This window comes from Acomys minous (assembly GCF_964271855.1).
Source record: "Acomys minous genome assembly, chromosome: 7".
Taxonomy (NCBI): Eukaryota; Metazoa; Chordata; class Mammalia; order Rodentia; family Muridae; genus Acomys; species Acomys minous.
In genome coordinates this window covers 386843-404846 of record NC_140488.1, presented here as the reverse complement: position 1 = coordinate 404846, position 18004 = coordinate 386843, and the positions used below count along the sequence as shown (strand labels likewise).

Sequence of the window (18004 nt, the reverse complement as noted above, 5' to 3'; positions counted from 1 at the left end):
CAACAGTTGAGGGTGGTCCTGTCACCACACATGCACCACATAAGTAAATGCAATCAGAGAAGCTGCTCAGTATTTAAGAGTGTGCACTGTACGCCTTTAATCCCAGTACTCGGGAGGGAGGAGCAGAGGGATCTCTATGAATTTGAGAGCCTCATATACATACAGTGGGACTAGTTTTTTGGTTTTGGTTTTTCACGACATGGTTACTGTGTAGCCTTACCTGTCCTGCACTCACTTTGTAGACCAGGCTGGCCTTGAACTCCCAGGGATTCGCCTGCCTCTGCCACCCCTGAGTGCTGGGATTATAGGCATGTGTGCCCAGTGACTAGTTTTGTTTTTAATCAGATCATTTGGGTATAGGAAGATAAGAAGCAGCAATGCACCAGAGAAATAAACTGCCATTCAGTACAAAGCATTTTCCTTCTTTAATGTGATTACATTTTCTAGTGCAAAACTTATTACTTTTCTTAAGTTTTTTTTAAGATTTATTTTTGTGAGAGTTTTGTCTGTCTGTACGTGTGCACATGTATTTCTGGTGCCCACTGAAGTCAGCAGATGGCACTGGATCCCCTGGGACTGGAGTTAGGGATGGCTGTAACCCCTGTAGGTGCTGGGAACTGATCCTGTGTTCTCTGCAAGAACAACAAATGTTCATGACCACTGAGCCACATCTCCAACTGTTCCTTTTCTTCAATCACTAGTTCAGTGGGGTCCCACGTGGACTCCACTCAGTGGCTGGGCTTGGTGGTGGTACTTCGTAAGGTTATCTGCTTGCAGGGTATGCTTAAAAAGAAGAGCAAAACCATCCATGTCATCCTTGCCTCAGAAAGGTTAGGAAAACACTCCTCAAATAGGTTTGAATGTTACTCATTCTTTTCTGTCGAATGTCAGTTTCTAAAGCACTAAAAACAAAGTTCAAGACCAATTTATCTTTTTAGTTAACTTTCTTGCACTGAGAAGACAAGGTCATATTGAGGTAATAATGTTTCCATCTGCAGGGTTTGCAGCTTCTTTCCTGACCTTAGAGCTTTTGTAAGATTCTCACCCAATCTACAGCTGCTAAGACCGTATTTTTTCACAGAACACCACTGGTTGAGGATTTATGAGCAACTCTGGTTATGCAGATGAAAACCTCACTACTGGTAGCTTATCTGGAACCTGGGTGACAGTCTATCCTTCAAGGAAAGGTGGCGTTCAGACACATTGACAAAAATCAGCAAACAGTCACATTAACTTTATGAAGATGGAAAAAATTTTGAAGCAAGATTTGAAACAACTGTCTAGAGACAGTGTTCTGTGAAGACCACAGATGACATGTACAAATGTGGGCAGAAACAACACAGCTACAGGTGCTGGCAGACAGTGTTACCCACAAAATTTCAAAATAAGCTGCTCCTCCTTCCTTGGTCTTGGGTGCAAACAACCTGTGATTGTCCACCTACCTCACAACAGCGGCAGTAGATGCAGAGCTGATTCAGGGGCTCATGTCCTTAAAGAACGGGTGCAGTAAGGCTGCTTCTGCGGTTATTCTTGAAGCTGGGTTTAGATCCATAAGTTTATCAAGCAGGTCATAGGCTTCATCAGGTACCGCGTCCCAGCCTTCCGGGCTGGTAGTACAATCCCTCTGAGGACTCTGACAGCCACCACTGTCCCCTGCACACAATGGCTCATCTAAGCATTGTGCTTCAGAAGTCTGTACATGGGAAGCTTTACGGTCAGTGTCCTCTGGTGGATCAACTGCTAACTTGGGAGTAGTAGAGTCTAGACCCCTTAGTCTCTCACACAGTTTCCTCAAATCTTGTGCTGGAACTTCTTTGCTACACAAAATTGATTTGCCTAAAAGAAAAAAATTATTTGAATATATCAGAAGCAACTCACAAAAAACAAATGTCTAGTCACGTGCCTCATGGATGTACTTCTGTTCCTGAGAATGAGGCAGAGTACCATTCACTAAGTATAAGTTGTATTCAACTTCACAGCTGAAAGCCAGACTACAAAGTCTAGGCCTCAGATTTTTTCAAAAATATGTTAAGCTAGTAATTCAGTGGAGAAAACATTTGCTGTGTTAATTCTGGTTCACAACAACCCACACAAATACCTGGTGAGTGTGGCAGCACACCTCTAATTACGATGCTCAGAAGGCAAAGATAGGAGTCCCTCAGGGGAAGCTGGCTTATAAGACTTAGCTGTATCAGCAAACTGTGCCTCAGTGAATAAGGAGAACAAAGGAAGGAGGCTCCTGATGTGGGCTTCATGCCTCCACAAGCATGCACACATGCACACACTATACATACACATTTTAAAAGACATAAATGACAACCAGGCAGTGGTGGCGCACGCCTTTAATCCCAGCACTAGGGAGGCAGAGGCAAGTGGATCACTGAGTTCAAGGCCAGCCTGGTCTACAAAGCAAGTCCAGGACAACCAGGGCTACACAGAGAGACCCAGTCTCAAAAAACAAACAAAAAAAATCGTCTTTAAATAACTTGACACCAACTTATTATCAGAGTGGGCAAAACGAAGGACAGAAACAGGTAATCGTATACTATATACTTCTTATTAAGCAATGAGATGCACACGTGGGCTCCTTGATGGTGTAAGCAACTTGCCAACAGAGCAGTCTGGGCAACAAGAAGCTGCCTTCAGGTGTTCTAGGTTAGTTATTAGACAGGGAAGAGTGAGGTGGGCAGGAATGGAGAAAGCAAAGGAAGCAAATTAACTCAAACTAAGCCTGTGAGGATACAAGCCAATCCATTTTAACTTCTAAAACTACCTCTTCTACTTTTGCTAGGAAACTCTAGCCAGAGAAGGATAGCTGTACAGTTTATCCCCTGCTCTGACATCGTAAGATGAAGTTTGGCACATCCCAGGCAATATGAACATATAAACTTTAGCATAAGACCAAGAGTACACTTAAAGTATTGAGAGAAAATAACTAATGAATAAATTCAGCCAGGATATAGTGTTAGGCACTTGAATTTATTCGGTACAACTGGGTGCACATTTAAGGATCACCGGCAGTGGGCAGGCTCTGCACAGCACCAGGGAGTCAGCACGGTCATGACAGGGCACGTCTGTGAGCACTGCACCTGCCTTCTGCACCAGCTCAAGGCTCTAAGACCCGAGTCAAGTAACTGTAGACGCTACACTAGACACCCAAGGCAGGTGTGGTGGCGCACGCCTGTAATCCCAGCACTCGGGAGGCAGAGGCAGGCAGGTCTCTGTGAGTTCGAGGCTAGCCTGGTCTATACAGTAAGTCCAGGACAGCCAAGGCTACACAGAGAAACCCTGTCTCAAAAGGAACAAAACAAAAAGAAAACCAGGGCAGTACTGCTATCTCACTAAAAAAGATAGGTAACAGCACCATACTGGCCAATTCCCAGGAGGCTTTGCTTGCTGCCTTGGACTTGCCCCGGAGCACTGCTGCGTCGGATGTTACTTCCATTCTGGGCCTCATTTTAACTCCTGCTAGGAAAGAGGGGAGCTCAGTTTTTCAACACGAGGTTTTACTTCTCTTAAAGCTATTTAACGGGAGGTGGAGAGTTGTAAGTCATTGAGGACAAAGTAAGCATGTATTTCTCTGTAATGTAACACACCACTTCATCCTGTTAACCTTTTGTACAAAATGCTCTCATACAGGCGGACAGTACACAGTGTAGGCAGTGCTGCCGTGAGACCGCTAAGACCACACAGGCACAGAGCAGCTTAGTCGCTCGTGAGGTAGGCCAACCATGACGCTGTCCATACCATTCACTGACTGACCCAAACCTCTGGGAAGCAGCAACTCTACTACTACCTGGGGAATAAACACACGGCAGGCATCAAGCTGGGCTACCAGAGCAAGGCTGACGTAATTCTCAGGCACGCCACAGAATGCAGTATCTCAGCTTTAAGCTGTGTTGCTAGTATTCATGCACATTAACTGAACATGGTATTACATACCTGCGATACAAGGACTCATGATCACACACAGAGCAGTAAAGCGTGACTGACACCATCACATACACAGTCCTATACTGTGTATGTGATGGTGTCAGTCATGCTTAATACTCTGTATATGATGGTGTCAAATGATTGATCACGCTCTAAGGAAAATCACTGTTTTCAAGCAAGTGACTAATTTCCTAAGAGTAGATGACTTTAAGAATACTAGACAAGTTTACTTGTAAGAGGAATTTTATAACAATTCATTTAGCAAATTACAGTTGATGATCAAAGCACCTGCCTTGTTCTAGGATAGCAAACTTACCGAAAGCTTTAGCAGCCTGGACAGTTTCCCTGGATCCTCGAATTGTAATGATTTGAGCCAAAGCAGTTAAGTCATCACTGGCCTTGTAAAATGGGTACCGTCCACTGAGCAAAGAAAGGAATATGACACCTGCAGACCACATGTCAATCGCTGTGACAGAAAACAGAGTTTAAAAACCAGCCTCTATATGTGTAATAATATAAATGTACATGTAAAAACAAAACAAAACAAAAACAAACAAAAAACCACACATTCCCTAAGTGGCAATCTCAGAGTCTGCACGGGTCTGGCGAGGTCCTCTGCATATATATTATGGTTGTGAAGCTTGGTGTTCTTGTGGGACTCCCAACAACGCGAGTAGGAGTGTATCTGACTCTTTTGCCTGTGCCCTTCTCCTCTTACTGGGTTGCCTAGTTCAGCCTTGGGGATGTGTATGGTCTTCTTATAACTTGTTATACCATGTTTGGTTCATATTCCTGGGAGGCCTGCTCCTTTGTCGATGGAAATGGAGAAGTAGGTATGGCATTGAGGGGATGTAAGGGGCAGGGGCACTGAGAGGAGTGGAGGGAGGGGAAATTGCAGTTGGGATATGTTGTCTGAGAGAATAAAAGAATGCTCCTTAAAAAAAATGAGAAGCAAAAACCAACCTCAAATTCTGAATGCATGATCATCTAAACTAGTAGCTACAGACCTTTACTGATAACATCATCTTAGAAGCCTTAAAAGCTAAGAACACAGGATGGACTCAGCATGGATTCTATCAGATAGTTCTAGAATAGATATTTGAGTTTCTTGGGAGATTTTAAGGTATAATTATAACCCTCATTCAATATTCTTTCTGCAAAGTAGTTTTCTCTCTTGAACACACTGGTGAATTAAAAAATGTTTCGTCATTAGAAAACTGTCAAGTAAACGTTCATTGTATAGGATCAAAGAAAGTTCAAGGGCTGTATAGGAAGACATCTGGATGCTCTTCAGGATATGACTTGGTGAGACTCTCTGAGTGTTAACACCAGCACAGCCACAGCCCTGGGTCTGAGCCCCGGCACCACAACAAAAGCAAACCTAGCTCAACATGGCATCTTCTCCTAAGCATCCTAGTGTTGAGTTACTGTCCTGGCCCCTGGGCACTCGCCACTGTTCTGTCACTGTGTTCTCCTCCACCCTCGGTGCTGAGGTTCCTCAGAGTTGTAATCTCCTCCCTGCATAGTCTCTCTTACAGTTTCATCATTTACAGCTGCAACTACCATTTCTACACTGATGCTCGCTGAGCTCCTTCCCTGAGCGTCAGTCTACCTTTTACTCTATGTGGATGTGCTACAAACCTCAGCCCAGTGCGGCACAATCCAATGTTACCTTCCCTACAGCCAGGGCCTCCCTCCCTCCTTCCTTCTCCATCTAGTGTCTGGGTACATGTCCACGACCCTCATGCTAGTACTATACACACCCAGAATGCCTTTTCCTTCAGGACTTCATGTAAGTTTTGACAATCATCACCTTCTAAGCTATGATGTCAACTCCTGACCTCTCACCTGGAGCACATAGGATACTAGCCCACAGACTCTTCTCCCTGTCCATCTGCAGTGACCTTCTAGAACAGTCATTATTGTCTGTCCTTGAATAGCATCTACGGCACACAGTCCGTGTGTTCCTCTTTCTGGTATACTCCTAACCATCTCCTGACATCCACTTGATACTAAACAACACTAAACTTAGTTTCCTCTGCAACTAGACTATGGGGGTTTTGAGTTTCTCAGGTCATCCCCTATGCCGATCCCGACTCTATAGTATTTCCTCAAAGGTGGTCTTCTCTATGAACTTCCTTTCATAAGCCCTTTGGATAAGAATAGATGCCCCTCAATACCCTAGACAGTTTTATCACCATTTCAATAAGTCATTTTGTAATTGTGAGCATGTGTGTTCTAACTAGAATATAACAGTCAAGACTCATTTTTATTTATTTTTTTCAAGACAGAGTCTTTCTGTGTAGCCTTGGCTGTCCTAGACTTGATTTGTAGACCAGGCTGGCCTCGAACTCATAGCGATCCACCTGCCTCCGTCTCCCAAGTACTGGGATTAAAAGCATGCGCCACCACACCTAGCAAGACTCATTTCTATTATCACTAGCAAGCACAGGACAGGTGCAGAATGATTTCTTCAAAGCCCATGATCCAAGGGAACAGCAGGACTCACCTGCATATTTAACAAGGTGTCTTCTAGGCACTACAACTTTTTGGATTCTACGAAACCTTTTCTTTTTTTTCTTTTTAGTTTTTTTTGAGGCAGGATTTCTCTGTGTAGCAGAGCCCTGGCTGTCCTGGGCTCGCTTTGCAAACCAGGCTAGCCTCAAACTCACAGAGATCCGCCTGCCTCTGCCTCCAAAGTGCTGGGATTAAAGGCATGCGCCACCACGCCCGGCCTCTTTTTTCAATATCTGTTAACTGCTACTGTATTATTTTCATGGTAGCAAATAAACAAACAAACAAATAAAGTTAATGAAAATGTTTACCTGTACCACAGGTACTAAGTAAACAGTAAGTGGTCAATCCTAACACTGACAAAAACTGCTGAACACAGCCTCCCTAACACAGGTGACAGCTACAATTTTCTGTAAAATTCACCTTGCAAATAGGATGAGCAAATACAACCTACGAGGCGGAGCAGGGGTCATTTAAAACAAGCAGCATCAAGATCAGAAAGTTCTGTAAAGAAGCACACTATCTGAGAAGTGGGACGCTGCACTGCTGGGACTACCTGAGGTTCAGTGTCAGGCATCAGTGGTGACAACAAGCAGTCTCAATGGTGCTACATTTCTTGAGCTCTGTACCGTACCTGTAGTCTGGTTAGGACACTTTGTCAGGACCTCTGGTGCTCTGAATCCTGGTGTGCCTGCTCTTGGGGCAACCTGCTGCCGCCTTGTGAGGAAAAAAAGAAGATACCTCGTTATGTTAAAGTGGACTGTTAATGGGGCATGGTGGCACACGCCTTTGATCCCAGCACTTGGGAAACAGAGGAGAGCCTAGCCTACATAATAGAGTTCCAGGACAGCGAGGTACATAGAGAGACTACACTGTCTCAAAAAAGAAAGAAAGTTAGTTGAAGTATTTATGCCCAAAAACTAAGTTCCCACAATATCCTGTACTGATGTCAAAATAAATAATTTTTTTTTTTTGTTTGTTTTTGGAGAAAGGGTTTCTCTGTGTAGCCGCTGTCCTGGACTCACTTTGTAGACCAGGCTGATCTCAAACTCATAGCAATCTACCTGCCTCTACCCTCCTAAGTACTGGCATTAAAGGCATACACCACCGTGTCCAGCCCAAATAAAATTCTTATAAGCACTGAAAACTGAACGCAATAAACATCTTGGATTTTATCTTCATTCCTCCAATTCCCACAAGCTGTCCTAACCCTCACACCCTGGCCTTATCCCAGAGAGATGTTAACATAATTTCCAAGTATACAAACAGATGGTAAATAATAAAAACCATACTAGGAAAATAGAACACAACAGGAATTTTATATAAAAATTCTTTTGTTTGGGGATGCTTAGTTATTGGTATATTCATTCACATGTACACTTGAATTAATCAGGAAGAATCTATAAAAACCAAGTCCAAAGGAAAAACTTTCACGGCAGAGAAGAGCAGCATTGTTTGGTTCTGGTTATTCAACACAGGCAGGAATAAACATAGCAGAAACAGTGACATCTGCAAATAAAAGTATCCAGGAACCTCCTCCCCCTCCCCCTAGCTGCACGTAAGTGCACATGTGTTTTCACCAAGTGAGTATGTGACAGCAGGTACTGCTCAGTGTACCGCTGTGTGCCGGGAGGGACCCATGTTTCTCCCTCTCCCTCACTAAACCAATATCCCACCCGCCGTGTCAGTCACTCATCTTTCTGGCAGCACGCTGACTCTGCAGCACCAGGGAAACACCTTACCTGGAGAGGCAAACGCTGCAGACTTTGTCTGTTCCATAGCAGTCGCACGTCATGGCAGCCATGTAAGAACTGGCAGTTTCTCTAATCAGGCTATTCATAGTTATTGTAGAAATGGTTGTGTTTTTTGTTGCTTCTTTTCTTGATATTATGTCCACAGTCTTTGATTGCTTCATGAGCTACAAAAGAAGCTGTGCCATTTAACATGACGTCCTCAAATGCTAGCATGGCAAAGGCAGTAACAGAAGCATAACCTTCCTTCAAAACTGGTGCTAGTGGACTGCCAATCAACAGTTGTCTATTAAAACGTTTTAAGGCCCCTGAACATGGCTGTATATGTTAGTAATAGCATAACTAGGGAGGCTGACACAGGAGGATTCCAAGTTTGATGACAGCCTAGACTATGTAGTAAAATCCTTTGTCTCAAAAATATTTTTATAGACTCTTTTGGGGTTTTCTGTTAAATAATATTAAATTTTACTAGTTAGCTGGGCAAACATTTGACACTTTATTAGAATATTTCCTGATACAGTAGAAGAGAATTCTAATGTCCTAACAGCTACTGATCACTAAGGCCTAACTCCACTTCACAACTGCAGCCTGCAGCTGACCTGCCTCAATCTGCTGTTCAGGCTGTCTTGCTGTCACAGGGCACCTAAGCCAAGTTAAAGCTATCCAACCTCGAAGCATTTTATAGGTATCTTTAAACTACTGACTATGTGTTGTGACTGTGAAGTGCTGGGAGCTCACAAGGTGAAGTCTAGCCCTGTTCTAAATATTCTTACAGAGAAAGAACAGAAATAGATAATCAAAACAAAAAATTCCACCACAAAAAGTTCAGGAAAAAATTAAAGGTTGAATTTTTGAGTAAATGCTCAAAGTGTAAAACCTTCCACCAACTACCACACACTGCCCCTGCGACTGGCTCCCTGAGCTCGGCAGTGGGTGGGCGGCTGACTGGCGGGTGAGCTAGGAAGCTACATTACTTACTTTCTCTGCAGGGCTCTCATGTGAAATGGAGCTGTGTATATTGAAATTTCTTTCTCCAAAAACAGAGCGGTGGACAGAAAGGCCTACAGATCCCTCCTACAATACCAACAAAACAAGGAGAGGAAGGGTTACATCTGTGACACTTCCTGCCAGCTCACTCTGCCTTAGCTTTGAGACTTAAGTGACATAGACAAAAACAGCTATAGGCACCAAACCACTCTGGGAAAGGAGAAAAGAGTCTAGGCAAAACTCTTAACAGTATATATGCGCACACACCTATACCCTCCCACCCACCCACCCACCATTAAAACGCTGAGGCCACCCTCACAGGTGCTTTTTTCCCCCTGTGCAGCTAAAATGGAGACATGTACTTCAGAACCTCCTCTATAATAATGCTTTTGAGAGAGAGGGAGAGACAGACAGACAGACAGACAGACACAGAGAGTAGACAAATAATCTAAACTTTTGTAACACCGGGAACTTCTTTTATCACATAATGTAATCTGTAACTGCACACTGATAGAAAACACTCCTGAATGTTTGTATCTGACATGTAAAAGGCAGAACCTTTCCATCTCTTTCTTGCTTGATGTGAATCTGTGCGTTTATGTAGGGTCTTTTGACAGAAGTTTTTGTGGCACATTGCTGGTCCAGATTCTTAGATACTGGGCAACTCAGCGAGCCTGTGTACCCGATGATACCGTGATACTTGTTTCTTGCATAACCTTTCTGCTGAGCTTCAGATGGGACAAACCTAAGAAGCTCTATTTTTGTGTCACGGGTTCCTTGGGCCAAACCAAAGTCCACCAAGGCATACCTAAAAAGCAAAATCAAGTATTATAAACTTCCTATGGAGATTTAATCTTAGTAAAGTTGTATGAACAACTAAGAATGTTTAATATTCCTGAAAAAGAGAAAGAAAAAATTCCAAAGGACTTAAAAGCAAAGACTGAAAATTAAAGAAAGATGTATCCTCAAACCAACCAGCTGAGCACTCTCTCTCCCTCCGGCCTGTGCTGAGACGAGGCAGAAGAGGAGTGCACAGCAGAGACACAAAGCAAAGCCCTCGGTCGCTCAGCAGTGGGGAGGCAGCGTTACAGTGGACAATCCTAACTGAACAAGCCTAGAAGTTACAGAAAAGCAATGGCTAAGGAATTAGTGTTAACTTCCTTAATGTAAATATGATACTTATACAACATAAATGCTACTTTCAATTTATAAGGTCTCTTCCACATGTAATCAACAAAAATATCCATGTATCAACTTTGGTGCTCAAACAAAAAACCGATTATGTTGTCCAACGTTCTCATCTACTCCAACAAAAACATGAAACCTAGAAACAAGGGCTCTCGTGTGAGACGGGCTCAACTCTAAGTCCCTCCCATGTAACCGCATGTCGCCCGATGTGCGCTGTGTTACACTTGTATTTTCCTCATTTCCTTTCTCTCTGACACACCAACAACGTGAACAGAAACAACGACAACACTGCAGTCTAAGAGACGGACTCTGTAGCTGTTCACGTCTCCTAGGATTCTCCGTACTTACTTTTTCAGGCGTCTGTTATACAGGAAATTGCTGGGCTTCACATCACGGTGAACAATACCAAACTGATGAATCCGCTTCAAGGCTATGAAGAGATTAAACATATATTCCCGAACTTCTTGAAAGGAAAGAGAATTCAAAATGTCCTAAAATAAAGTTATGAACAAAGTCACAAAATTGTTTCAACCAGACATTTAGCTGATTAAAGTTAAAAACTATTAAAACTTACCAAAAAAGAGTCATGCTCCAGATACGGCATAACAATGACCACATGGTCATTTTTCCTGAAGCAGTACTTAACTCCCATGACATTGTCTTGCCCCCTAGTGGAAAATGCACAATGAACTCTAGAGCAAATGCACTGTCTTAAAAGCCAATTATTTTAGCAAAGCATATGTACTTCTACTAGAAACTGCAAAATCACATTACTGAATATAAGCATTTAACTGACATTATAAAAGATAAACTTTTCAAACAAAAATAGCAGTTATGAAGTTACTGTAATAATCCAAGCCTGAGCTATCTACAATCTTAACTGGGGAAGTGAACAGCCCTATAATCAGCCAAGGTCTGACCCGAGCATTTTATACCTATTAATAAACTCAGTCTTGAGAGATTCTGCAATGCTCAGTCCTAAATGGGACGTCTCAGCAAACCTTTCCTGTCAGGGCCCAGGGAGCTACACAGAAGAGGGACACAAAGATGTAGGAGCTAGAAGGCATGCATGACATCTTCCAGATACAGCAGGACTGAAGCGTGCATAAGCTCAGGGACTGTGGCAGCATGCTCCAGTTCAAGCCTCATGGGGTCCCAGCACTGTGGGCAGCAGGGGTAAGACATGAGCTCCCACCAGTGACCTAACCCTAACCCTGACCCTGACCAAGAAGCCAACTGACACCTGCTCGCAAAGGGAAGACTAGTTGTCTCTAATGGCGTCTCACTGGATATGCTGACCACCCGTAAAGGTAGCCGGTGCCCAGCAGGAAATGCCAGCACACACACAGCTCAGGGCATGTCTGTAGATTCTGGTCTCATGTTGTACTTGGACATTTTTTGTTGCTTATGTATTATGTTTTCTGACCTTGTGTTTCTATGGGTTTTGTTTGGGTATGTGTATGTTTCTTATAGGTTTTCTTTCATATTCTAACCAGTGCATGGTATAGGGCAAAGCACTAGTCAAGAGCAACAATTAACTGAAAACTTGGTTTTTTGAGACAGGGCTTCTCTGTGTAGCCTTGATACTCTAAGTACTATAAACCAGACACACCCACTCCACTGAAATGCCTTTAAAGTGCCTACCCCGCAATGGTCAGACACTGAAGCTCTGCTGCAATTCTTACAGGGTGACTTGTTGGAATTAAGTGTTTCAGCGCAATTTTTTCTTCATGTCCTGCTTGCGACTGTGCTGTGGCCAAATAAACAGAGCTGAAGGTGCCTATGAAGCAATGACGGACATTTTCCAACATTAGACTTTAAAAATGTTAAGGAACACAATGCTGTAAGAGATTTTAAAAGGGCTTGATGGCTACTAGATTAAGTTATGAGTTTGTTTTATTCTAAATAGTTATTACTTTCATTCTTTCCAAGGGGGAGAAAATCTGTTACCATAGTTACTAACATCATTATGGTTTTTCAACAGTTTAACAATAGTTAAATATACCCTTAACTTACCCTCTCCAATTTTGTCCTTAATTTTGAACACACTGACAAGCTGTGGTACAGCTTTATAAAGCTCCTCAATATCTCTTTCAATGCCTATAACAGAAATAAGAATCTACAGTTAGGATCAATGAGAGACACTCAGAGTTTTGTTGTTGCTCATGTTGGTTCGGGACAGGTCTTTTTACGGCCCATGCTGGCTAGGGCTTGTGAATCCCCCACCTCTGCCTCTCAAGTACTGTTACACAAGTTTGCCACCATCACCTAGCTTACAATTTGTCAGGTTAAAAAATAAAGAAATGACAGATGTTTGAAACAAGTAATTAACCACAAAATGATAAATATTAAAGCCCTATATAGTTGGTAAGAAGTTGCAAATTACAAAATTTTAACTAGCAAGAAAAATAAAAAGATAGCCCCAAAATGAAACACAGCAATTCTCTATTCTATTAGAGGTGCATACTAAGAGATACTGTTAGTACATATTTGACCATTAATATGAAAATGCTAAATTTGAAGCAAATAAGAGCTAAAGCTGGGCAGGGTGATGCAGTAGTCCCAGCTCCTCAGGAGCCTAAGGCCAGCGAAGGAAACAGAACAGAGGAAAAGTGTTTAAAACTCCGGAGGCAGGATGTGGTGGTGCTTCCAGACCTGGGACAGGGAAGCGGGAAGATCAGGAGTTCACAGCCAGCCTGACTCAAAACAAATACCCAAGATATAAAAATGAAAAAATGGACACATGATGTGTGCTGTGATCACTAGATGGCATAACAAACAAGGGCATACTTCCGGACTCTTGATAACAAAGACACAAAATCTTACAGGCTGGGAAGGTGCTGTGTGTAGAGGACAGTCTGTCCTCACAGTCTTCTACAGTTCTTGGTGTGGGGGGCAAAATCACTTAATGGATCCCCCAAGGTAATGTCATCCTCTATCTTGGCCCCCCAGAAAAACTGTTAATTTTAAATAAATATAAAAGTATACACAGCTAAATCAGTGGAAGCAGTAACATAAAATCTATTCAACCATAACTACAAAAGAGAACCATGTGACAGTCTTCAGATTCTACTGCAGAACCGAGGCCAAGCATGAGCTACTTTCTCATAATTATACTCAAAGTTTAAGGTATTTTCAAAGCGACTTCAATTTCACATGCATTATTTTTTCACATGGCTTTTTTCCTTGCAAACTCCAGGACACCCAGGAAACACAAGAGACCATGTCTCAACCCTTCCTCCCAACAAAATGTAACTATAGTAGTAAGAATTATCACAGTCACACATTTCCCATGTAACAAGATTCACACAGAGCCTGTTGTGTAAATTAATCCTAACCCTAAAATACCAAAATGGCATGGACACGACTATAATCTTTTATCCCAACTTTTCCTCTGTAGATGATAAAACAGCAGCTGTTGATGTAGCTAGTGTAGTTTGCTGTATAGACAAGTCAGTTTGCTGTGTAGACAAGACTGGCCTTAACTCGGAGCTCCTCCTGCCTCTGCATCTCAAGTGCGTGAAAGGCGTGTGCCACTAGTTCTGCCTGTGGTTAGCTTGGTAACATTAATTCACGCTTTAACAACTGACCTCTAACATCTAGGAATAGTTATTTTTAGTAAGTACCCATCATAAGGATGTTTGCAATCTCACCTGGAGGGATAGTAATAGTCAAAGTGTATGTCATGTTTTTTGTGGCACTTTGTATACTAACTTAAATTTCCTACACTTAGGGGATCATATAATTTCATACAAGCTGGAATACTTTGAAGATTTTGTGACAGGAGATGTAAAATGAATCTGTAACAGACAAGATGGTACCTGTAGCCCATTGTGAAAGCATTCACTTGGGTATTAGGACTCTCTAGGATAATTTACCACTATGAAGGAGACACCCAGTATATAATTTAAACTTCATTCTTTTATCAAATAGATTTTTGTCATTAAACTTGGAACATATAACTTAAAACACAAGTTTTTGAGACAACAATAAACATTTAATCCAATCGTATGTCAGCTACTTGTACAATGTAACATTTTTTTAAACAGGAAAAAAGTGATAATGATTCAAAACTTCAACAATAAAAGGCAATAACAGCATATTAAGCAATCGAACTTAAATCGAGCTGCAGAGTAGTTAAGTACATAAGAAGTTTTCAAGGTATGTACCAAGCAAAACACAGAGCAGAGGAGCTGTAGTGATGCTCGGTGGTGGGGCACTAGCCTAACAACACAAAACTAACTCCTGACACTGAGGGGAGCAACATTAGAAAGAAGTTGATTATGATCCCAACTTTATTTTTAAAGTGTGTATCTAGGGCTGGGAAGATGGCTCAGTTGGTAAATGCTAGTCGTGAAAGCATGAGTTCCTGAGTCTGATCCCAAAACCCATGTGAAAAAGGCAGGCATGGTAGCACACACACGCAACCCCAGAGCCCGAGCAGCAGAGCCAGGCAGGTCTTTGGGGGCACACTTGCCAGCAAGCTTAGCCAAACTGAGCTTTCAGCTGAAGATCCTGTCTAAACTAACAGAAGGGTGGGCAGTACTTGAGGGAGGAATGATTCACAAGACTGTCCTCTGGCCTCTACATGCATGTATATATGTTTGTTCTATTTACAGAGACATAGAGACACACAGAAAACTAAAGGACTAAATAATGAAAAATATTTTACTTTGGTTTTTAATTTTTCTTCAATAAGCATGATTAATTTATTACAAAAATTCAACAACAACAAAAAACCTCAACAATACTACTGAACAAAGGGCTTTGCTACTCATCTACTATGCCTAGTACTTATTTTATTTAATGTATTTATACTATAATTTATTTAATATTATCAAGCCCCTTCTGTGTGCTGAATCCTCTTTGGTTCTATATATGCAAAGCTATACAAAATGTCCCAAATTCCCAACAAAACTTCAATAAGGAGCTATGATAAGGCCCAGGCAGCTTCATGACCTAACCTGATGATCCAGATTAGTGTCAGTTTTTACTAAAGTTATGTTTCTAATACAGCTTTCGCTTTTTATTAAGAGTCACATCAAAGAATCCCATGGATAAAGTCTCAGTGTGCTTTGTAAATTATTATCAGCATTATTTGTAGTGTCCTACATTGGGTCACATAAAAGCTACACAACTTTCTAAACAGGAAATAAAACCCACCCTATTAATTCATCAGTTTTCAAGATTATCAGAAGAGGTATACTCCTCTGAAAATAATTCTAGGACCAGACTGGATTCATGCATCCACACAAGGAACAATATGCAAAGAAGCCAGACTCAATATAGAGTACTAAATGCTACATGAATATGACTAAGCTGTTGCACTGTATGTGTATTTATTTTTTTAAAAAGCCAGACTGAAAAACAAGTTATTGTAACAAAAAAACGGGGGGGGGGGGCGCAGGGGGACACTAGGTAACAGTAGTACTTTAAAAATAATCTAACAGCATATAAGATTGGAACTCTGAAGAGAAATGAAAACAGATAGCTTAGGTTAAAAGGAAGTTAGTGGTACTTTAATAACAGCGAATGAATGGATGATGAATGAATGAATGTGGCAGGGAAAAGAAACAGCACCACATACCATCTAAGAGGAGAAAAGAGTGGAGGGCTGCACACAGGGGACAAACAGCATAAATAGAAGAAGATCCTCAAGGTTTTGTCTGTTTGTTTTTTGAGACAGGGTTTTTCTCTGTGTAGCCCTGGCTGTCCTGGACTCACTTCATAGACCAGGCTGGCCTTGAACTCACAGTGATCCGCCTGCCTCCGCCTCCTGAGTGCTGGGATTAAAGGCGTGCGCGACCACAGCCCGGCCCTGATCCTCAAGTTTTTAAGTTCTGAAATAACATACCATAAACAGGGGCATTGAAAAAGGTGCTCACTGTGACAATAAAGAACAGTTTAGCTTTAGCCAGAAGAAAAAATATGTGATGCTATGCTCTTTACAATGTAGTTAAAGCTTCTGGGAGTATACAAAGTTCATACTATACATTAAGTCAAAATCAGTATCTTGGGACAAAGATGATGGCTGGCTTTTAGGAAACAATACAGTCAAGTGGAACTCTTGCACATGGGCACAGTTTATGAGTCAGGTGTGTGTGTGTTTATGAGACTGTAAATTAATTCATTTCTCTCTTCCCTTTCCTCCTAGTTAAAAAAAAATAGAGGGGGCTGGAGAGATGGTTAAGAGCACTGGCTGCTCTTCCAGAGGTCCTGAGTTCAATTCCCAGCAACCACATGGCGGCTCACAACCATCTATAATGAGATATGGTACCCTCTGGCCTGTAGGCGTACATGAGGCAGAACACTGTATACATAATAAATAAATATATCTTTAAAAAAAATTAAAATGGCTGCCCATACACCTTCAGAATCGTGCAGTTGGAGCACTGAACACGTACCTGAACGTTTAACATTTTGCTCACGTTGTTTTAATGAGTCATAAGCCGGATACCGGTCACAGCGACGCAGGAGAGAAAACGCCATTGGCTCCTCCATCTGAGTTCCCAGAGAGGCTTTGCCATACACAACTGCGACGCCAAGTGCGTACCAGGGAGCCAGGTCCTTAGGGGCAAGCAGCAGCTGTGAGCACCGGAACAACGTGCGGCAAGGACGCCACAGACCCCGCCCCGGGACCCACCCGCCCAGGCTGTGGGGGAGGGACAGAGGTTTGCCCTGACAAACACCTGGGGGGAGGGGGAATCGCTCGCCAGGAGTTGGCCTACGGAGCTGCTCAACCCGTTGGCGCCAATGCAGGAGCTCCTCTCCCCGCCGCAAAGATAAGTCTTCTCTTTGGTCCCTCCCAGTCCGGAGCGGTGGGACGAACTCACAGTTCACGAAAGCTGCAGAACCCGCCTCGCCGGTATGTCCGACGCGCCTGCGCGACTCTTCCCGCGCTGCTTTGAATTGCTCATGCGCACTCTGCAGCCCTCCGCGCGGGAGGCTCGGCCACCTGGGCGGGCGGAAGAGGTGTGGTCTTCCTTAGGGCCAGGCGGGCCCAAGAAGCAGTTACCAACCTCTGGGCTCAGAGTAGTCCCCTGCAGAACAGGTTCGCCTAAGGGGAGCCAGTGGGGTGCAGCCCTGCACACTATGGCCACCCAAGACTGGACTCTCCCCGAGTAAAAAGGCACTTTTTCCACTGAACAAAAAGTCTGACTAACTGCTGGTTGTTTGTGTCTTATAGTAGAGATGAGCACTGTCGGTCAGTGTATGTTGATCATTTAGCTGTGATATAAACCAGTTTGAGGGACTGAGCTAGTAATAGCAATGAACACAGCAGACAAAAGCCCATCCCAATTGTGCGTTTCTGTTTTGTTTTGTTTTGATAATCCACTAAGTCCATATTGTATGGGTGTGGGGTGATGCACTGGATCATGCATGGAGCTCCTACCACAGGTTGCATCCTCCAAAAACAACTACCCATTGCCAGGAACTCAGTTAGGGGTGGGGCCTGGAAATCATCCACCGCACTCTATGCTGGGAGTTTGGCAGGTCTTGTGCAGGTGACCTCAGCTACTGAAAACCATGTCACATCTAGAAGACATCATTTCACAACACTTCACCAGCCCCCGGCTTGCTTTTGATGACAGCCCACCTCCACTAGGCCAGCCTAGCTCTTGTATTCACTG

At 42.9% G+C, this 18004-nt stretch overlaps 1 protein-coding gene across 7 annotated transcripts; it reads right to left on the bottom strand.

The window, feature by feature from the left end:
* Positions 1–406: 406 nt before the first annotated feature.
* Positions 407–17301, bottom strand: LOC311601623 (cell division cycle 7-related protein kinase-like). Of its 7 annotated transcripts, none has more exons than XM_084789176.1 (14): positions 17207–17301; positions 16778–16940; positions 12390–12473; positions 12018–12153; positions 10948–11041; positions 10722–10864; positions 9744–9993; positions 9177–9272; positions 8190–8365; positions 7082–7164; positions 4250–4399; positions 3370–3468; positions 1443–1836; positions 407–783 (listed from the first exon to the last, which is right to left on the bottom strand). In XM_084789176.1, the coding sequence occupies exons 2-13, from the start codon at positions 16872–16874 to the stop codon at positions 1475–1477; spliced, it is 1770 nt and encodes a 589-aa protein (XP_084645302.1). In that variant the 5' UTR covers positions 16875–16940; positions 17207–17301; the 3' UTR covers positions 407–783; positions 1443–1474. The 7 variants fall into 7 exon arrangements, with proteins under 7 accessions (XP_084645302.1, XP_084645301.1, XP_084645303.1 ...); XM_084789175.1 differs by lacking the exon at positions 17207–17301 and adding an exon at positions 17063–17199; XM_084789177.1 differs by lacking the exon at positions 17207–17301 and having other exon boundaries at positions 3370–3465; positions 16778–17009.
* Between the last annotated feature and the right edge of the window lie 703 nt (positions 17302–18004).